Here is a 22,232-nt window from a genome sequence, read left to right as displayed (position 1 = left end):
CTGAGTTTAATCTTCAGCATCACATAAAAATAAAGATATTGTGTCCACCTAAAACTAAAAAATAAATATTTTTTAAAAATATAAAGGTCGAGAGGCTGGGGCTGGGGCTCAGCAGTAGTGCACTTGCCTGGGTTCGATTCTCAGCACCACGGTAAATAAATAAAATAAAAATCTATCAACAACCAAAAATATATTAAAAAAAAAATAAAGGTCATGGACAACTAAAAAAATACAGGTGATTTCTTTACCCTCTAATCCCAAGTGAATCATGCTTTCTCCTGAGATTCAAAACTAGTGATGCATAGTCACCTCTTGTCTTTGGAATCTGCCCACCTCCCTCAGTCTTGTCACCACCTCCTTTGTCCAAGCAGTGGCAGCTCCCCTCCCCCACTCCTCTTCCTCCTCCTCCTCTTCCTCTTCTTCCTCTCTCTCTTCCTCCCTCTCCTGCGCCCACCTCTCTCCCTCACCTGAGTCTGGGCAGCAGCAGCCCCCAGCTTTCCCCATGGACTAGGGGCTATTCAGACTCTTGTGTCCCTCAATCTGCTCTCCACCTGACAGCCAGAACCATCCCTCTGAAGTGCATTCCACCAGGACACCCCCCCACATGGACGATCTGCTGAGGTTCGGCCCTCAGCCAGGCCCGCAAGGTCCTGCCTCAGCACACTGCGCCCAGCACCCTGGCCTCCCACCCTAGGGGCTGCTCAGGTTGTCCCCTTACCCAGGTGTTCCCCCCTCTCCTTTTGCACTGGTTAGCTCCTCCCAGTTTTCAAATTTCAGCTTGGTGGTCACTGAAATCAAATAGTCAACATCACACTTTCTCAAAGGACCAAGTTCTTCCTCTTCACAGCAGTTCTCCCGGTGATTTTCAGTCCATTCCTGTGGTTCTCTGGTCAGTTTTCAGCTCTAGACTGTGGAGTCCCCTGGTGGCAGACACCGTGGTCTTTTGCTCACCCTTGCGCCCTGGGGCCTGGCACCTGAGAGGGGCTACATGAGTGTGTGGCGACTGGCCAAGGAACAAATACTGCTGAGAACAAGAAGCAAGAAATAGGACACCTTACAAGGGCCCCTCTCACTTCACACTCAACGAATGGATCCAAATAATTAAGAACTGGAGTCGGGGATGTGCCTCGCCAAGCCTTCCCGTACTGTGTCTTCTTCTGATTTCCAAACAACTGCATCTGCAGTTGCAGTAAGATGTCATATAGTCCCTTTCACAAGACCCACTTGGGTTCGTTTTTTGTTTTTGTGTTTTAAAGGAAATGAATGAGGACCACAGCACACCCAAGAAAGAAAAGCAAGAGCGGATATCCAAGCATAAGGAGAACTTGCAGCACACGCAGGCTGAAGAGGAAGCCCACCTTCTCACTCAGCAGAGACTGTACTACGACAAAAACTGTCGTTTCTTCAAGCGGAAAATAATGACCAAGAGGCACGAGGTGGAGCAGCAAAACATTCGGGAGGTATTTGTCACATTCATAACTATTGGCACTGGCTCAGGAGGCAGTAGGTCGTGTGAGGGTGTTGACCTTGTCTGTTTTATCCATTCCCACATCCTTCACCTTTAGCACAGCCTGACACAGAGCAAGCGTGCAACACAAGTCAGGGAATGTGTTTACCATTGATAAGAGAAAGCTGAATTCGTAGAACAAGAAATGGATTTTTTCTAAGTAAATGAAATGGAATTTTGGTGAACATCTATTATGAGCCATGTCACACAGTGAAGAATCAAAAGAAGTAGAAAGAGAATTTTTGCTTCCTGCCTGCTTGTCAAGGACTTGTATTTCTGTGATTCCACAGGAAACACAAATGATAGCACGATGTTCTCAAGTTAATTCGTTCAGTCATCCTCCACTTCCAGAGTGCCTCCTCTATGCTAGGCACTGGGGCAGACACCAGGGCCACCAAACAGCTATGCTCCTGCCTTCAAGTGGTCCTGAATGGATCTAGGAGACACAGACATGTAACAGATTAATCATAATCTCATGAGTCAGGGGCAACAACTGACATGTAGGACAGCTTGCAGTCCTCTGTAGCCCACATGCACAGACACAAAGGGGTTCTGTGGAATTCCCATCTCAGGATAGGAATAATGAAAGGGGAAAAAAATCAGAAAGGCTTCTGATGGGGGCAATAATGGAATGTAAGTTTGACAAATCCTGGGATCACAGGGGAAAGACTTAGGAGCAGAGAGTGGAGTGATGGGAAATAGGGTGTGGACATGGCTGTCGGTGGTGTCCAAAGAAAGATAGATTTGAAACACAATTTGAAGTACAGAATAAGTAAGACTTGAGAGAAAAGAGGGAGGTGGACTCGGAGTTACTTCTAGGGTTTAAGACTTGGAGAAATGTAGATCTGAGTAGAAACAGAGATGCTGAAAGAAAGGTTTTAGTAAGAAATGGATTTATCTAGTACATTTGAACTTGTCAGAAGTCAAAAAGTCAAAATAAATAAGTCCAGTAGCCACTCAGAAATAAAGTATTTGGGTTTCTTTAATTATCGTTACTCTAGTAGCACATATAGGAGGAAGTCTCAGGCTATGGGGACAATTACCATCAATAAAAGCTATAGAAGGGCAGGGGCTTCGGCTCAGCAGTAGAATGCTCGCCTAGCATGTGCGAGGCGCTGGGTTCAATCCTCAGCACCACATAAAAATAAAGAAAATAAAGGTATAAAAAAATCACATCAATCTTTAAAAAAAAAAAGCTATGGAAGATAATTAGTCCCCTAAAATAATACAAACTACATTCGTGACTTCATCCATATCGGGTTTTGACCAACTGAGCTAAGATCAGCTCTATAAGGTTATTTTTCTTGAAGTCCAGATTTTCCTTAATTTAGTCCTATTCCAGAGCCTCTTTCATGAAAATGTTCAAAGTTTTTCTATCTATAAAAGTAATAAAAGGACATTGAGAAAAAGACATACAGAAATATATAAAGCTCAGTAGTAAGTCCTTTTAGCAGCTTTACTGGGAGATCACTGCCTTACAAGACGTATATATATTTAAGGTATACCATTTGACGTTTTGATATATACACAGTGTGAAAGGATCACTACATTCTAGCTAATTAACATACTCATTGCCTCTACATAGTTACTGTGTGTGTGTGTGCATGCATGTGCATATGTGTGTGCGCGTGCGCGTGCGCGCTCGCAAAGTTCAACTTAAGATCCATCCTCTCAGCAAATGGTAAGTAAGCAGTACGGGACTGCTAACCATTGTCACCATTGTTCACTAGATGTCCAGAAAATATTTATCTTGCATAACTAGAATTTTGTACCCTTCCACCAACATCACCCCATTTTCCCCTTTTTGATAATCTCATTTTATCCAGTGTGTACCCCGAGACAATCAATCCTTCATTTGGCATATATTATTTCAGATTTTTTTTTCGGGTGCCCATGCCATACAGCTTATATATCAGTGGGATTTTTTGATTTGCAAACAATTGAAACAAACTCTGGCTGACTTAAGCATGGAAAAGAATTTACCAGAAGGAAATGGGGTAGGTGACAACACTAAAGAAGAGAGCTGGGAAAGTTCAAGAATCACCGTGGAAAAGCAATTTCCTTGTTGTAGAGGGCAGGAGCTCTTGGGCACTCCTCAGGGCACCGTCATGTGGCCGTATCTCCATTTTTTTTATGTTCGGATCATTTCTGAACATGATTCAGATTCCTAGGAGAGAGAACTAGATTGGGTGGTGTGCCCAGTCCTTCTGCGACACTCTCTCTACAGAAAAGTAGCAGACATCCACTCCACTGTCCCCCTGTCTTCTATTGCCGCTTACTGTTGAGCACATAGCGCTGCCTCATTCTCTTTAACCCCACAGTGTTTTGTTGTTTGGCCACAGGGTCATTTACTTTGTGAGGCACTTCCCAGGGGGCATTTTGTTTAAAATGTTACGATATTGCTAACAATGCCACAGAGAACATCTTTGTGCATATTTTTGAACATATACAAGTATTTTTGTAGATGTAGTCTCAGAGGTGGAAATTCTGGATCAAAGAATGAACACACCTGAACTTTTAAATAAATATCCCCAAATTGCCCTCTAAAGGCTGCATGCCCCCACCACAGAGCAGAAGAGTGCCTGTTTTCCTGTATCTTTGCCTCAACTAATTGAAACATGTGAAAGGATCACCACAGTCTGGGTTGAGCCTCTTCTCTCTCTGCCACACACAGATGCTCACCCTCTGCCTCCAGGTGTCAAACAAAGGGCTGAACCTGAGAAAAACTTTAAATGTCAGAGGCTAATAGCATGTTTGTCTGAATGTCTGAGTCTAGTTTTTCCTCAAGTCTCAGTAGCCATGAGGATAAAGAGATCTACTGCTTTTAAAGAAGCCACACCACTTCCATTTGGACTTTAGAATAAAGTGCTTGGACGCAGTTCCAGCCGAGGGAAAGGCAGGGAGCAGCCCAGAGCCACGTCTCACCCAGCAGGTAGACGCACAGGAAGAGGGTCTTGTGTTTAGCAGCTGTGTCATGAGAGGGACATGTCTGTCAGCCCTGAGCTTGGTGAGCTGTCACGGTGGGGTAAGGGCTGAGGAAAAGGGAGCCCCTTGTCCCTCACCCTGCACTCCCTCCAGGGCAGATAGAGTGCTTTTGGCGGGCAGAATCACCTGGAAAATGTTTGTAAACCTAAAAACCCGAGTTTTAGCTTTAATTTTACTTTATGGAAGTTGTATGACCTTATGATAGGCCCTCCATGCCTTCCCAAATGTCTTACTATGCCATCTAAACTCTTTGCAAGGTTACTGCCTCATAAGGTTGAAGTTATGATTAAATGATATGTGAAATAAGCTAGGTGCACCCAGCAGCTCTGGAGGCTGAGGCAGGAGGATCACAAATTCAAAGCCAGCCTCAGCAACATCGAGGTACTGAGCAACTTAGTAAGACCCTGTCTCTAAATAAAATGCAAAATAGGGCTGGGGATGTGGCTCAGTGGTTGAGTACCCCCAAGTTCAATCCCTGGTACCCACCCCTACACACAAAAAAAAAAAGGGTATGTGAAATGATTTTTAAAAATTGAGAGCCCAGCGTGGTGGCATATGCTTGTAGTACCAGCTTCTTGGAGTGCTGAACAAGGAGGATCCCTAGTGTCCAGAAGTTTGAACCAATCTGAGCAACACAGTGAGACTCCAGTTTTTAAAATATTGAAGGCACATTACACATTATTATGTAGGCACAGGATTCAAAAGAAGATGAATGATTAATGTTTTTTCCATGGTTTGAAGTATTCTAGGGAGCTTACCATTTACACCCCAGCAACTCAGATATACAAATCAAAGATAATAGTCAGTATCATGTTTCTCTCATTCTTTGAATAGTTTATTAAAACTAGATTTAAGATATTAAATGCCAAATATTTATTTCTGAATACAGAAAAAAAGACATATTTATGTATTCTGAAGCATTGTCTTATGATTTTTCCTTTCACTTTTACATGCCTAATAATGCATGGTGGGGCCTGTGATCCTTGATCTATTCCTGAAGATGCTAACATGTCGATTAAGAGATTGGTCCAAGGCCTGGCACAGTGGCACATACCTGTAATCCCAGCAATTCTGGAGGCTGAGGCAAGAGGATTGCAAATTTGAGACCAGCCTCAGCAACTTAGTGAGGCCCTAAGCAACTTAGTGAGACCTAGTCTCAAAATAAGAACTAAAAAGAACTGGAGATGTGACTCAGTGATTAAGTGCCTCTGGGCTCAATCCCCAGTACCAAAAAGAGACACTTGCCCAAAGCCATAGGTAAAGAGTGGAGTCACACCCTGAGCATTTTCCCATGGATTCCCAAACTCTAAGATAAGTCAGAATTAGCTGGGTAGCTGCTTATAGATCACTTATAACCCAGGTAATTCTGATGCAGGTATTTGCAGGTATCCTGAATCCTTCCATTAAAGATGGAGAAAAGCCCATCCTCTAAAAGTGTTCATTTGCTTTGTTATCCCCGCCCATGTCCCCATAAATTTCAGGGCATGGGGCAGCTCAAACTCAGTTTGGACTTAACAATTTAGGAAATTGTGGGTCTGTAAATGCTCAATATTGGGACGCCTGGAACAGAGGCCAGGGAACAGGACCTTTACACACTCAGGGTTTTCTTTGATGTTCTCTTGGCCCTGAGTCCTGGAGAGCTCCAGTCTTTAGGAGAGCTCACTCGCTTTGGTGCCCCCTGGGGGCCAGTTACTGATCTAAAATGAGAAATCTGGTGGGGGGTCCAGAGGAAGAGGAAAAATAAGACAGGGAAAAGAAAACCAGGAGGTTGGGAGTGATGATCTGGGAGACTTCAACTTCTTTGAAACAAATTTAAATGGTGCGCATACTTTGGGTATTTATGCGCTAGAAAATAAGCCCCACGAGGGGGCTGCTTGTTCCCAGCTCTGTCACCAGTGCCCACAGTGGTGCCCAACACCCAGTAGGTGCTCAACAAATGCTTGTTGAAGAAACAAATTAATGATTTGTGACTGTGCTCGGGTTCTAGAGGCTGTACTGTTTAAAGGACTTCCCTTCCAATGAATAGAAGGCCCAGTGTGCAGGATATTCTCTCTACACCAATGCATACATCTTCTGATGCTTTATGAACATAAAGGAGTTGCATTTTCCCCTATAGGGTATGCCAACAAAGAGGAGAGTCAACGCTTTCTTTTCATGATCTTCTTAGGTAGTAACTGTACTCCCCTCTTCAGAAATCTTATAGAAAATCTTGACCTCTTTCCTAGCCCTCATCACTTTCCAACCTTTCTCTTTACACATAAAAGTGTTTTCCCTGTATTAAGATTATTTTTCGCATGTTAACTGAAATTTTATTTGGACTAGCTTAAGCCAAAGCCAGGAAATTTATTATCAAAGTATAGGAATATCTCGTCAAACTCAGCAGCGGTGACACAGGTGGACTCAAGGCAGTTCCGGGACCGTCAGGAACTTGAGCATGACTGCGTTCCTTGCACGTCTGTCTTCTTTTTAATTCTTCCTCTGAACCCAGATTTCTCTAATCCTCAATCCTCATAGCAGCAGACAACTACCACATCTGTCGTCTTTATATGACCCTCAATTCTGGCCTCCCACAGAGATTAACAGGCTCTGAACCTCAACTCCAAATTCCTAGAAGAGAAAAGAAACGGGCACAAGTTGGGCCCCACTGTGATTCCGTCAGCTGTGAGCCACGCGTGTCCCTCAATGAATGCCTATAACACTTCCCTCTCAGAGTGTCAGCCAGATGAGGATGGAAGTCATGGCTTGGTAAACATCTGTATGTACCCAGAGCACATGGTTCAGGTGTTTGTATATAGTGCATTTAGGAAATAGTCTTGAATTGGTAAATGAAAAAAAAAAAAAAATTGCCCAACTTCCTTTTTTCTAGTTTGCTTTCCTTCCTCCTTTCAACAACAGGGAGGAAAGGCAGGGAGGGAGGAAAGAAAGATGAAGAGACAGACAGGCATGAGCAGAGCTGAGAGAACAGAGTGATTAGATCCAACAACGATCAGACAGACTGTAATGGAAAAGATGAAAGGGAAGAGCTCTTCTCTGCTTTGTCCCAGCATGCCCTAAACTCAGATTTTAAAAAATATATAATTGGCCTACTTCTGACATGTACAAAAACTGGGTATTTCCCAGAAAACTAGAAACATTGAAGATATCCATTTAGTCAAGTTTCTCAACACTGACTGCATACTAGAGTAACCTGGAGAAGTCTTTAAAATTGAGGTCAGGTACCTTGTAGTGGTGCAAGCCTGTAATCCCAGCTCCTCAAGAGGCTGAGGCAGGAGGATCACAAGTTTGAGGCCAGCCTTAGCAATTTAGTGAGGCACTTCTCAAAAGACTGGGGATGTAGCTCAGTGGTAAGGCACTCCTGGGTTCAGTCCCCAGAGCCCCCCCCCCCCCTGAAAAAAAATTGAGGCCAGGATCCCACCCCGGAGAATGTTCAGAATTTCAGGTTTTAAGCATCATATATTTGAACAGCTTCATCACATGAGCAGCCAGGGTGGAGAACCAGAAGCTTAACTGAAGGAACATTTATTTAGATCTAAACAAACATGTCGCCTAATTAAGGGTCCCAGCAAGGTAAGAGGGCGTCAGGTAGAACCGATCCCATTTTACAGCTAGTACAGTGGTGGCTGCTAGCAAGTTGCCTGCCTGGTAAGCAGTGAACCCAGCAGCAGAGCCTAAGGCTCCAGGGATTGTTCATCCGCTGCAGACACTGACAGGTTCCCCGAGGGCCGGGCGGTGCCATCTTTGCCATCCCTCCCTTAGTTCGCAGTCCTTCCAGTCCCTCTCCGCTCATCTCTCTCCGTTTACTGTTTGCTCCTGAACGCAGGAACTGAATAAAAAGCGGACGCAGAAGGAGATGGAGCATGCCATGCTGATCCGGCACGACGAGTCCACCCGAGAGCTCGAGTACAGGCAGCTGCACACGCTGCAGAAGCTGCGCATGGATCTGATCCGGCTACAGCACCAGACTGAGCTGGAGAACCAGCTGGAGTACAATAAGAGGCGGGAGCGGGAGCTGCACAGAAAGCACGTCATGGAACTCCGGCAGCAGCCAAAAAACTTAAAGGTAAGAGGAGAGAGCAGTCCCCATTAGCGTAAGCCCCGGGACAGAGTTGGGGAGGACCAGTGTTCCAAGGACACCTGGATGACTGGCAGTCGCCCGTTTCTGGGCCCCACAACCAAGTCACAATCTCCAGATGCAAAGCCCCGGCATCTGTATCTTGCAAACTGCTTTGGTAACCGCCGTACTCCGTGATCTCTTGATTTTTCCCTTTACTCTGCTCTGTCATTTCCCTGAACTCTGCATGACCTTCCTCTCTAAACTTGGATGAATAGCAGCCCATGATTCTAATTCCAGGAGACAAAGTTATATTGATAGTAACTACCTTGAGAGCTGCTGTACACCTGAGAAGGACCCTGAAGCCACATTCCCACTGAGTAGGAGAGTGTGATTTGTCAGAGGTGGCTGGCATGAGTATGGGGATCAGAACAGAATCCACTCGTGCCACACCAGGGATAGGAGGAACTCCTTTAGCCCAGCCTCTTGCTAATTTTAGCAGCCTGCTAATTAACAAGCTCTGTGTACTAAGCCATTGGTACGTGTCACAGAGGACACTGTCAACATTGGCACAGACATGAGGCCAACCTCAGTCACACTGGCCATTGCCTCTTCTAGCCAAATCCTAAACTATCTAATTAGTGATCCCTGTCACCATAAGTCTTCAGAGTGTTCATAAAAAGCACACGTGACTATGGGGGCAGCTGATGGAATGCCTTCTGGCCTTAATAGTACATCCCCTGGTCTCCTGGCCAGAGTACAAATTTGACACTGCCACATGTAAGCACAACCTCTTAATGGGGGGCAGGGGGCCCACAATCACTGTTCTTTCAGTTCATATTGAAGTACAGTGGAAACAGGCTGGGATGTGAAGATGTCCTCCTTCATTGACTGGTGGAGGGAGCAGGTTATATCACATCACCCCCTTCACACTCGGAAATGGGGACATGGCTTACGTGACACACACTCAAAAAGGGAGGAAGAAACAACACACAATAGAAAACACTAAATACTTGGATGGGAAACCATAAAAATAATGGCTAACCTTTTAACAAGCAGAGCTTCATAATATTCTGCAATCTGCTTAGAATTGCTACCCCCTTATTATAATTCATTTTTTCTTTGAGGTCAGTTGCAAATCCAAAATTATTTCTATCCATTTACTATAAACACAGAAGCACTAGTAGAGTTTGCTTTTTTTTTTTTTTTTTCCTTAGAGTTTGCCCTGGTCTGCGTTATTTTCGTGATTGTGGACCAGCAATGCTGGTCACAGCACCAAAAGACAGATAGCCCTGGCCCTTGTATTGTATCATCATAACAGAAACTTTCTGTTTTCACTGACACATCTTTATTTTCCCTTTGTCACTTTTTCTAACAGGCCATGGAAATGCAAATTAAAAAACAGTTTCAGGACACTTGCAAAGTACAGACCAAACAGTATAAAGCACTCAAGAATCACCAGTTGGAAGTTACTCCAAAGAATGAGCACAAAACAATCTTAAAGACACTGAAAGATGAGCAGACGAGAAAACTTGCCATTTTGGCAGAGCAGTATGAACAGAGTATAAATGAAATGATGGCCTCTCAAGCGGTAAGTGGTTAGGTTGGGTGCCACGACTTCAAGAGCTTTGGGATTCAAGAAAAGTCAAGATCCAGCCTTTGGTTCCCAGGATGCACAAATTTAGGATCTGGGTGTTTTTCTGCCCAAAGAAATGAGGAAATGACAACGCTGAATAAAGCCAAGCCCCTGTGGATACTTGCTGGAGTGTATCTTATAAGCTGGAGCTCAAGGAATAACGTGCTGAATCCGACCTGTGGCACATAGGGTCTTTGAGGGCAAGATGGTATAGATACCGCATATGATGTCCTGTGTCCATTCGTCAGAGATTACTGACCAGCACCCCCAACGATACCAGGCACCAGTGAATAGAGTCTTAACAGAGCTCACAGTCAAGAGGAAGACAGATACACAGACACGTTCATTCAATAAACTTTTGCTAAACCTCAGTGTCCAGCCCTCTGCTGGGCTCAGAGATAGAGTGATGAGCCAGATAGACAATGGGTCTCTGTCCTCAACCTTCTGTCATGGAGCCAGGAAGTCAGATAATTAAGCAATAATAATAAAGCATAGTGAGTGCTTTGAAGTGGGAGGGGCTGGGGGGCAGGGAGGACAAGTAGGAACAAGGAATCTGGTCTAGGGAAAGTCTCCCTATGGGAGCCAGGGCTCGGTGGAAGTCACTGAAGCCAGCAGGTTCCACAAAGAAACCCAGATAGGCACAGATCCAAACAATGGAAAGTACCTCTGGGGCACTCCCTGAACTTGAAGGTGGGCCCCGAGTTCAAGAAGGGGGATTATGGGAACCCAAAAAGGGAGGTGGTAAAGGTCCTTAAGCCAGGGATGGAGCAAACCTGGAAATTCAGTGAAGGTCTCACAAGGAGAAGTGTCTTAGAGAGTACTAGCTAACCAAGCAGGCAGAAGAGGAAAAGTGAATCCTGGCCGAGGACACAGTCTGTGCAAGACTCCGGCCCAACAGAGGGTGGCACAGCTGAGAAGCAGTGAGCACCTGCCATGGTGTAGAATGCTTGTTTAAGGAAAGCAGGTGGAGATTCTCAGTCAGATCTGCAAGAGCAGGAGTCTGCTCGCGATTCCAGAAGCAGTGGAGAGCTGTTGAAGCCTGTTTAGGAAGGAAAGTAACAGGATCAGATCTGTGTGCCAGAAAGCTAGTGGCAGTCGTGCAGCAAATATAGGGAAAGAGACCTGTTGGCAAGTTATTTCAGTAGTCCAGGGGGAAATGTCCAAGCATGGTGCCCGGGACTCAGCTCAGTGGTAGAGTGCAGGCTTCTTGTGTGAGGCCCGGATGCAGTCCCCAAACCAAAAATGAGTTCAAAAAACCAGAAGGAGGGTAATAAGGGAAATGGTAAGGAGGAGAAAGATTTGAAAAATATTTAGAAAGCATATAGAGAGAACTTAGTGACCAATTTGAGAGGTAGGTTTGACAACAGACTGGAAAAAGTCATCACTTTACCAAGATAGAAAAATAGAAGGGGGTGAGTTTGGATGCCTTGAGGGGGAGGGGTCATTGGCTACGTTGTGGACATGGTATCTGAGCCAGGCAGGTATCCATAGAAAGATACAAATATGGAAATCTGTAGTTCAGGAGAGAGATCAGGATTAACTCATTATGTCCCATCATCCTATAAAATTTTATAAGACATCTATAAAATTGCTCAATTTAAGATTTTTTTATTTTAATTGTTAGTGGACCTTTGTTTTATTCATTTATTTATATGCCATCCTGAAAATTGAATGCAGTGCCTCCATGTGTGAGGCAAGTGCTCTCCCACTGAGCAACAACCCCAGCCCTCAATTGAAGTTTTTATAAGTGTCCCATAGATAGGATGATAAGACATCATGGGTTAAAGACAAAAAAACAGACATCTTTGCCAAATGGGTTAGAGGTAGCTGTTAGAAATGGATAAGATCTGCTGGGGACAGCAGATGGAATTAGAGAGAAAGGGGACCAAGGACAGAGTCTGGTGGACACCCGCATGTGAGGGCTACATAGAAGCAGGCCAAAGGAAACAAACACTCGGTGACCTAAGGGGGAACCAGGAGAGAGGCCAGGCGTAGGTTCTAACTGAAGATTTCAGCTGTCACAGAGACCAATTAGAATCCCAACCTTTGGGGCTGGGGAGACGGCTCAGTTGGTAGAGGGCCTGCTTGCTGCACAGGGCCCTGGGTTCAGTCCCCAGCACCACAAAAATAATAATAATAAGCCGTGGGCTTACCCACTGCTGGTTACAGACAATCCCCAGAGCAGTGGGAGTGGGAGACGTGATCCTGCATTGAAAGGGGGGCTGCAGATGAGGCAGACAGTGTGAGGCGGCCTCTCAGAGGTTGGTCAGTGGTCGCAAAGGGAAAGAGCTGCAGGGTGAGGCGTGGCCAGGAGTCCACTGCAAAGGGAAAGAGCTGAAGGAAGACCTCAGGACCGGGCCATCCCGTGGGTTCTCCCTGGGCTGTGCCCCAGGCCTCCCAGGATGCTAGGGTGAGTGAGATAGCCATCAGGACCTCATGGAATCTACCCAAGAGTGGAGGACACTAGGCTGAAGAGCCCACTCCATAGCAGCAGAGTGAGTGCAAGAATCCAGTGGAGTATGAACAGGAGGCTGGGTGGCCCAGAGTTGGGAAGGGCCTCTTTGACAAGAGTATTTAGATGTGCAAAGATGAGAAAACGTGGCACTTTTGAAGAACTCACAGACGTCCATTGTGTTTGGAAAGTAGTGAGCCAGGAGGAGACCAGCCTGGGAATCAGCCTGCAGGGCCATGGGCTGGGGCGTAGGGGCCTGCACCCATGCAGACTGTTGGTCTTTACCCTAAACGCAGCTGGAAGCCGATGAAGAGTATTGAGCAGGGGCCTGGCATCAGATTTGTATTTTTAAATGTTTACTCGGTGACCTGTAGAGAATGGCAAGAGTGGGTATGAGGAGATTGTCTAGATGCCACTGCTTTTCCCTGGGCACCAGGGAGTGGTGGCTTCACCAGAGAGGAGAAGTGGGGGTGAAGCTTGAAAGAGCTGGGCAGGAGGGAAAGTCGAGGCACCTAGTTAGTGACAGGCAGAGATGATGGCCAGCTACCTACAGGTTGAAAAGGAAGTGGGCGGGGCTGGGGAGGCAGGAAGGGAAGATAATGAGTTGACTTGGGCTGTGTGGAGCCTGAGGGCATCTCTGGTAGGCTGGATACTTTGGTCTGGGCCTCAGAAGGGCAGGGTGAACCGAGGGGTCCAGGTGGGAGTCATTTGCATGGCCGGTGGCAGAGTCAGCCGGCAGGAGGCCCTGTGCTGGGGAACAACCCAGGGAGGGGAGCAGGACAGGAATGGAAAACCATCACGGGTGTTTGCAGTGTCTCAGGAGGTGGGAAAGGATTTCCAGAAGGAAAGGTAAAGTCCACAGTAGCCAGTGCTGCTGGGAGTCAGGCCAGGTGAGGACGGGATCATGATGGCCAGCAGTTGGTGATGGCCAGCGGAGGCCTCCTTGTGAGCCATATAAACAGAAGGGTCACCTCAACCTGAGTGTGAAGTGAGGAGTGTAGAGAGAGGGAGGAGGGGCGAGCTTGGGGGTTTTGTCTTGTTGATAACTGCAGTAGCCTCTGTGACTTGGGCACACCCCAGACATCCCGTGCCTGCAGGTCACACAGATGGGAGAGGAGGGGAGGAGGGATAGAGGTTCATGACTGCACTTGACTACAAGGAGAGAAATGCCCTCTCCTGAGACAGAAGATCAAAGCAGGTTTGACCATAGCAGCTGTCTTTTAGTGACCACATCCCACTGTCCCTGCTGTCTTGAGTATTGCTTGGGTGGGTAATATTTCATTTTTGTGACACCCCTTTCAAGTAGTTACTATTTAACCCTAAATTTACCTGTGAGGTTTTCTTTTTTTTTTAATATTTATTTTTTGGTTGTAATTGGACACAATATCTTTATTTTATTTATTTATTTTCATGTGGCGCTGAGGATCCATCCCAGGGCTTCACACATGCTAGACGAGCACTCTACCCCTGAGCCCCAGCCCAGCCCACCTATGAGGTTTTCTAAAGGAAAGCCACTCAGGTTAGCTCCTGCTTAGGACTAGGAGTTGGCAAACATTTTCTGAAAAGAGGCAGATAGGAAATATCTCAGGCTTTATGGGCCACAGTGTCTATCACGACTGGCTGACTCTACACTACAGTGCAGAAGTACCCCAGACCTGGGTAAATGAACGAGTGTGTCTATCTAGTGAAGCTTGTTCGCAAGGCCTCGGTGGCCCTCAGGTAGCACACCAGCCCTGGGGTGGGAGCAGCGCGCAGCTGATGAGCGCTGGAGGCAGGATTTGAACCCTCGAGGGGTCCCTGTAAGCCTGAGGGGTTGGCGCCCACTATACTGCTGCCTGTGTCTTCCTTTTCTTGCACTGAAGCCACCTTAGAAAACAGACATGATATCTACCTATAATCTTATAAAACTTTTTAGTGGATTTGGTGTGTTTAGCTTCAGGTGATGAATACCAAAACCTGGAGTGTCCCCCTGGTTTCTGGCACAGGGACCTTCATAGTCAGAGCTGGGACAAAGCATAGTTATGGATGACAGTAATCAAGAACCAGAAACCAAAGAAAATGCCCTGAGGATGAGCCTCTCGCCCACTTGCTCAGGGATTCTAGCAACACAAACCGGAGAGTAGGAAAGAGCAGGGCTTCCATTTCCTTTACCGGTAAGAGGTCTGCATATCAAGAGGGAATCAGTAACCACCCTCACTGGGAGCCACAGAACTCCTCAGCGTTCATTTGGAAGGCTGTTCCTGCTGCAGGTCAGCTGTGCATTGGGTCCCGTATGTCTTCCCTTCATTTCTCATTGGGAAAATAAGAAGAGAGTGAGCCATCCTCTTTAGTGGGTTTTAATGAAAACTGGTTAGGATTAATTATTAGAAGGTACCTTGGAAATATAATTGCATAATTTATTTTAGGTTCCTTTAATCTCTATAGTGTATTTCTCCAAAAGTACTAAAGAAGATAGTAGGCAAATAACATTTCAAAAAGTCATTTCTCCAACCAGGAGATTGTAAGACATTGTTAATTATTACAAATTGTAGATAAGGTAGAGAGTAATATCTTGGCAAAATGAAAACAAAAGAAAATGTATGGAAACATGCAGATAAGCTCAGGGTAGACTGGATTATCTCATTAAAGGTTTCTGATCTCAAAGTTCCCAGCCATACTAAGGGCCAGTATGTTTGGACAAAGCCAAGACTTGGGCAGAGCAAAGAAATCCCTGAATTTAGTCCTGCTAATGGCCCAGAGCCTCCCCCTCTTCAGGTTGAGGGGTAGGCCTTTCTGAGAGCGGGCCCGCCTGTTCCCCACACAAGATGTGGGCACGTTGGCGTGTAACACCAAGTTTCCATACCGTGGGAATCAAGGGAACTTATAAGGCCACCTTATAATGTAGACTTTTTTACTTCAAATCAGACTATGCCCCTTAAGATTGGCAAGGATGCTTTTTGGGAACAAACTCTGAACCACTTGAGTTATTGGCCAGCTATCCAGATGACTTGTGTAGTCCTCAACAGGCGCCAATGTTGCCTAAATGAACTGTGGCATGTGTCCCAAGTGTTATAGATGATTGATTTAGAACTGAGCATATCTAAATGACTTTATGGTTTGGGGGTTAAAGATATCCAGATATGTAAACAGTCTTGTCAAAACCAAAATAACAACAGACACTACTTACTGACTACTTAGTCTGGGATTATTCTCTACCTGGGATGGTGTGTATTTATTTGCTTATGTATTCATTTGTTGATTTTTTGCGGTACTGGGGATTGGACCCAGGGATGCTCTACCACTGAGCTATGTCCTCAGACTTTAATTTTTTTATATTTTGAGACAGGGCCTCACTAAATTGCCCAAGCTGGCCTTGAATTTGCCATCCTGCTGCCTCAGTCTCCCAACTTGCTGGGATTGCAGTATACCTGGGATTGTTTATGAATCCTTTCATGTAATCCTCACATCGATCTCAGACAATAGGAACTGTTCTTGTTTTCTTGCGATGAAGCGGAGAAGCGAGGGACTGGGGATGCATTCAGTGGTGGAGCACTTGCCTCGCATACATGAGGCTCTGGGTTCCATTCCTAGTACTGGAGAGGTTAAGTAATTGGTCAGGTGACACTTCTAAGTGAAAGGTGGTGTAGATATCAATTGGTGTAGACATGCCACCTGCACATCCACAGGCCTTGTCACTAGCGTGAAGAGCTTCCTGACACCTGCTACAGTGGCTTCAGACCATATTTAAAAGACTGTGTTTTTAGGACTTTGTAGCCCATTGGGCAGATTTCACTGGCTCTGATCCTACCTCCGAATATACCCAGGGCATCTGTTTTTCTGAGGGGACCCTTTTCAGTAAAAAAGAGGAGACATCTCCCAGTAGTCCCCAAGTGCAGCCAGCGAGGGCTGTATGACAGTGTGTGTCTTCTGTGCCCGCAGTTACGGCTAGATGAGGCTCAAGAAGCAGAATGCCAGGCCTTGAGGCTACAGCTCCAGCAGGAAATGGAGCTGCTCAACGCCTACCAGAGCAAAATCAAGATGCAGACAGAGGCACAACACGAACGCGAGCTGCAGAAGCTAGAGCAGAGGGTGTCTCTGCGCAGAGCACATCTTGAGCAGAAGGTATGAGTTACTGGGGGCCGTGCAGCTGGGGCGGGGGTTGCAGGCCAGGAAGCTGCCGTTTATGGAGTCCCCTGGTCACAAGGGTCACACCAGGCAATGTTCACTTAGATCTGCATTATACTGCTGGTCTTCCTGGGGGGCAGACATGGACCACGTTCCGCTGGCCAGGACGCTAAGGCTCAGAACAGCTCGCTGCCTTGAGAAGTCTAAGCACACTGCTTAAGCCCTTCTGCTACTCTGTTAGGAAGCCCCAGGCCTTCCCAACAGGCTGCTGCCTGGTAATCATGACACACAAGGTACTGCTAAATGGCATGAGGAAGTCTGAGATTTGGCTTCTTGGGTGTTTTTAAACCAAGAGAAATCACCAGCAGGGCTCTTAAAACAAGAATTAAGACAAATACAGGCTGATACCGCCACGCATAATGGACGTCATTCCAGTTGAAATATTCAGTGCTTTAGATATTCTGGGGAGCATGGAGGAGAAAGATGTCACAAGGCACCTCAAAGATGGAAGCATCTAGTTGCTTAACCAGTTACTTGCCCTTTCTTCCAGTGGCTCCCTGAGACAGAGCAGTTTTTTTAGCTCCAGTTCTTAGAACTAAATATCTAAGGACCCAAAAGGCAACCAACCGGTGCACGGTGGGAAAGCAGCGCCATCTGTGCTCTAGTGTCTTGGCTTCTGCTGAGACAGGACTGGACATTGACCCAGATCCGCCCAGCTGCTGGGCTGGTAGGGTGGCGCTGCTCACGCCAGGCCGCCCCAACATGTGTATTCTTGCAGCAAGTTTTAAGCAGAATGGATTAGGCCAGACACCTGCCTCAGGGCTGCCCCAGCCTAGGCCCAGGGGCACATGCCTCCTGGGCGTGCATGCGTGTGTTGCTTATCCTGTGGGCATCTGTTGGGAGGCCGTTTCCATCTAAGGCCCCTTACTGTGTTTCAGATTGAAGAGGAGCTGGCCGCCCTGCAGAAGGAGCGCAGCGAGAGAATCAAGTACCTACTGGAAAGGCAAGAGCGAGAGATTGAAACTTTTGACATGGAGAGCCTCAGAATGGGATTTGGGAATTTGGTTACATTAGATTTTCCTAAGGAGGACTATAGATGAGATTAAATTTTTTGCCATTTACAAAAAAAAAAAAAAAAGAAAAGAAAACAGAAAAAAATTCAAACCCTGCAAAACCACATTCCCCATTTTAACGGGCGTTGCTCACTCTCTCTCTCTTACTCTTACTGACATCGTGTCGGACTAGTGCCTGTTTATTCTTACTCCATCAGGGGCCCCTTCCTCCCCCCGTGTCAACTTTCAGTGCTGGCCAGAGTCTGGCCATCTCTTCTATTCATAGTACACGTCACAGTATTGATGTGATTCAAAATGTTTCAGTGAAAACTATGGAGACAGTTTTAACAAAACCAATAAACCACCAACAACAAAAAAGTGGATATATATTGCTTTAAGCAATCACTCATTACCACCAATCTGTGAAAGTAAAGCAAAAAATAATAATAATAATAATAATAATAATAATAAATGCCAAGGGGGAGAGAGACACAATATCCGCAGCCTTACACCTTAACTAGCTGCTGCATTATTTTATTTTATTTTATTTTTTTGGTATTTATTCATCAGGAATAAAAAAAAACAAAGTTTTATTAAAGATTGAAAATTTGATACATTTTACAGAAACTAATTGTGATGTACATATCAGTGGTGACATATTACTTTTTTGGGGCTGGGGGGGTGGGCGGGGTGAAGAGATCTTGTGATTTTTAAGAACCTGCTGGCAAGAGTTGAACTTGTCTTCAGCATATTCTGATTGTATCATAACCATTTTCTGCTGTTGCAGAGGATGTGAATACACTTAAGGAGCTCACAGAATCCCAGTAGCACAAATTGGGCTTTGGCAAATCGTGTATTTTGTGTATAGAAGGAATTTAAGGAGAGGTATTACTTATTTTCATATTGTATTTTAACTGTTTCTCTGATCAAATTTTTTTACTTCCTCCTCCTGTTCCTCCCCACCTTCCCCCTTTTCCAATTCAGTATTTGGAGTTCCACTCTGTCTCTCAGTCAGATCATCTTGACCTTTTTCTTTATTTCCCTTCCCCTTCCTGAGTCCCATATCTTGGTCATAAATACTGCATTATTCACACTTTCAAACTGTGTATTTTCTTACAATAAAAAATGATGAAAAAAAAAAGGCTTTACTTCTTTTGCATGCACTTTAAAAACAAAACATTTTTCAGGTTCCAAGGAAGAGCATGATAACTGTCAGAGCTTTTAATTATATTTGTAAATAAAAGTGTTCATCACATGGCCTTGCTGTGTTATTGTGACAGGTTTCCCTTCCAGGTTCACCAGGTGAGCATTCCCAGGGAGAGCCACCCTCCCAAACCACTCTCTGTGGCCTCAGATGCTCCACGAAGGCTCCGTTCAAGATCCTCAGGTAAAGCCGTGTCTTCCAGGTTCCTCTCCAGGGCTAAAGATGGTGTCGCACTGCTCCTGCTCAAGGGGCCCATGGCACCTCACACCCTTAGCAATAGGAGGCGGAGGCGCATACGCACATGCGCATACACACACATACATACACACACTATGCCCAGTGTGCCTGTGGCGTAGAAGCAGGTATTGCTGAGAAGGTAATAAGGTACCCTTAAAAAAAAGCAAGGTGGGAAAAAGCATAATCAAATATTTAAATGATCCCACTGTAATGTAGATCACACTCCTTCATATTCTGCTTTTATTAGAATAATTGTATAACAGTGAGATAGTAAGCATAACTCCTAGCATATGATTTCAGGGCCAGGACAACCTCTAAAGAGCTCAGATTCTTCCATCTGTAAGTCCTAGACCTTGAAAATTGCCCTTTGGAATGATGACCTCAAGGTCATTCTCGAATCCCATAGGAGGTTCAGTTACCACAGACAAGTGTGACCCGACATTGTCACTATGATAGACTAAAAGCAGGAAGGCATATTCATGAAATTACCAAATAGTTGTCAGCATGGGTTAACCCCAACCATAAGGTTTCACTAATTATCACCCAGGTTCTGAAGCAGCTTAGTTCCTGCTAAGAAAAAAATTCAAACCCAGGAAAATAATGTTTCAGAGGGCTCACAAGGAGACACAGAATTGCTCTAATTTGGATCTGAAATGTCCCCAAAGGCCCATGTGATGAAGGCTCTGTCCTCAGCCTATGGCACTGTTGGAAAGTCGTATCACTTTTAGGGGGTGGTGACTAGTGAAAGGAAGCTAGCTCGTTGTGGGGTGGGCCCTTGAAGGAGACTTGGGACCCCAGCCCCTTCCCATCTTTCTGTCCCTGGTCATGCTGTGAACAGGCCTCCTCTGCCACAGTTTCCTCGTGTGGTGTACTGTGCCACCACAGGTCCAAAGCAACAGGGTCAGTTGACCATAGAATGAAACCATAAGCCAAAATAAATCTTTCCTCCTTTAAAGTTGATTATCACATGTGTTTTGTCACAGTGACAGAAAGCTAACGAACCACAATAATCATCCACCCAAAACAGGTGTGTACTGCACGCTGTGCTTACCATGGAATACCACCCAGCACTTCACACACCAGGAAGGAAGCTCTGATCAGGGCAGTGGCCGGGCGGGTCTGAATCGAGACCTGTCTGAACTCAAAACCCAAAAAGGGCATCCTGGACAGAAAAGCCCTGTCATCTACTTCATCCTTTCCTCTGTGGTAAAAAAGGTCTAGGCCACCTTTTGAAAAGGCCATGAGACTGTGAGATTGCAGGTGCTGCTATTATAAAAGCCTCCTGTGACCCAGGGCCTAGTTATCAGAAAGAAGGAGTGCTGGTCCCTGCTCCTAACACCAGGTACGCAGTGAGGCTTTGTCTCCTTTTAGTGCCCGCGTGAGGAGGTGGCAGAGCCACGGATATTAAAGACAGCCGCGTCCTGCATTCTTCCAGCATGTGCTAAGCTCCCTGAATTAACAAGAATTATTTGTTATAGGTCTGTCACACCTATTGATAAGGGACAGCCTTGGATTTCTCCCTCTGTGAATAGTCACCTTGCATGTTTCGCCAGGCTGCGTGCATGGCCCACGTCAAACAGGCAAAGATCTGTGCTCTCCCGCAGTTTCCACTAGGGCTGGGAGGAAACCAGTAATAATAATTATTATAACAAGGATTTTATATGGTAACAGGTGCTGTGGAGATGAGCAAAGGAAAAGAGGGTAAGAGATCACAAGGGCAGGAGTAACACATTCACTCCTTCTTGAAGGGAATATTTCTTGAGCACCTATTGCGTCCCTGGGGTGTAGCAGTAAGTAGGATGATTGAAGGTGCTACTATGCTTGGGCTCAAGGCTTCAATCTTCAGTGGACAGAAGGCAGATGGCAACAGACTTGGTGAGCAGTGACTTAGTCCATGACAGTGCAGGTACTGGGTGCTACAGACGTTTAAAGGAACTGCAGCAATCCCAGTCATGAGGCCATCAGAGGATCCCTAATTCACTGGGTAAACTAACTTATTTCTTTTTTTTTTTTTAAAGAGAAAGTGAGAGAGCGAGAGAATTTTTTTAATATTTATTTTTTAGTTCTCGGCGGACACAACATCTTTGTTTGTATGTGGTGCTGAGGATCAAACCCAGGCCGCCCACATGCCAGGCAAGCGCGCTACCGCTTGAGCCACATCCCCAGCCCCTAACTTATTTCTTGAATTTATGACAATCAGTTACCCGCTTATTTATATATTGGAAAAGATTATTCCTGGGCCACTGGAAATGTGCACAGGTAAGAATGGCATGGACCCCTCTGATTTTTTTGTGTGTGTAGTTGTAGGTGGACAGAATGCCTTTATTTTGTTTATTTTTATGTGGTGCCGAGGATCAAACCTAGGGCCTCACACATGCTAGGAAAATGCTCTGCCACTGAGCCCCAGCCCCAGCACCCCCCACTCTGATTTTAATCTAGCCCTTATTTTGCCACAGAAATACTGCCCCCTCCCAATACTGTGAACCCAGGGTCTCCAGCACACTAAGCAAGTGCTCTGCCACTGAGCTACACCCCCAGCCTGTTGGAGAAATATATTTAGGTTGTTCCTGGTTAGCAAGGCAGTGTAAGTCTCTCTCCTGAAGATTAAAACCAGGGCAAAATGCAAAAGCATCTACCTGAGGATGCTACAAAATAAAAGGTGTCTAAGAGCAGCCACCTAGACAGAAACGGAGATGAAACCAAACCATTGGCAGTGAAGAAAAACCAGGAGAATCATTTCCAGCATATGTGCCCTGCAAGAAATGCTGTTGCCAGGTGTGGTAATGCACACCCATAATGCCAGCAGCACCGGAGGCTGAGGCAGGAGACTCACTCAAACCTAGATTCTCTCTCCAGGGGGGAAAAAAGTTAAAGGAAATCCTTCATACTAGGGGAGTAAATTCAAAAGGAAACTTGGATCAGTAGGAAAAGCAACAGAAGTGGTAAATATCTGGATAAATATAAAAGACTTTCTCAAGTAGTCTAAATCTATAACACTGGAGAA

General features: G+C 45.6%; 1 protein-coding gene across 4 annotated transcripts in view; it reads left to right on the top strand.

The window, feature by feature from the left end:
• Positions 1–19,045, top strand: part of Taok3 (TAO kinase 3) — a 193,484-nt gene extending 174,439 nt beyond the window's left edge. For all 4 annotated transcript variants that reach the window (XM_027923219.3, XM_071617055.1, XM_027923220.3 and 1 more), the window contains 5 exons: positions 1,257–1,460; positions 8,313–8,552; positions 9,922–10,134; positions 16,550–16,732; positions 17,674–19,045. In XM_027923219.3, the coding sequence (XP_027779020.1) occupies positions 1,257–1,460; positions 8,313–8,552; positions 9,922–10,134; positions 16,550–16,732; positions 17,674–17,835 (1,002 nt within the window). In that variant the 3' untranslated portion in view covers positions 17,836–19,045. The remainder of the gene's footprint in view (positions 1–1,256; positions 1,461–8,312; positions 8,553–9,921; positions 10,135–16,549; positions 16,733–17,673) is intronic.
• The last annotated feature ends 3,187 nt before the right edge of the window (positions 19,046–22,232 follow it).

Source organism: Marmota flaviventris, chromosome 1, assembly GCF_047511675.1.
Source record: "Marmota flaviventris isolate mMarFla1 chromosome 1, mMarFla1.hap1, whole genome shotgun sequence".
NCBI classification, from domain to species: Eukaryota; Metazoa; Chordata; class Mammalia; order Rodentia; family Sciuridae; genus Marmota; species Marmota flaviventris.
The sequence above is the reverse complement of the archived record's forward strand: the minus strand, read 5'-3'. Positions and strand labels throughout refer to the sequence as shown.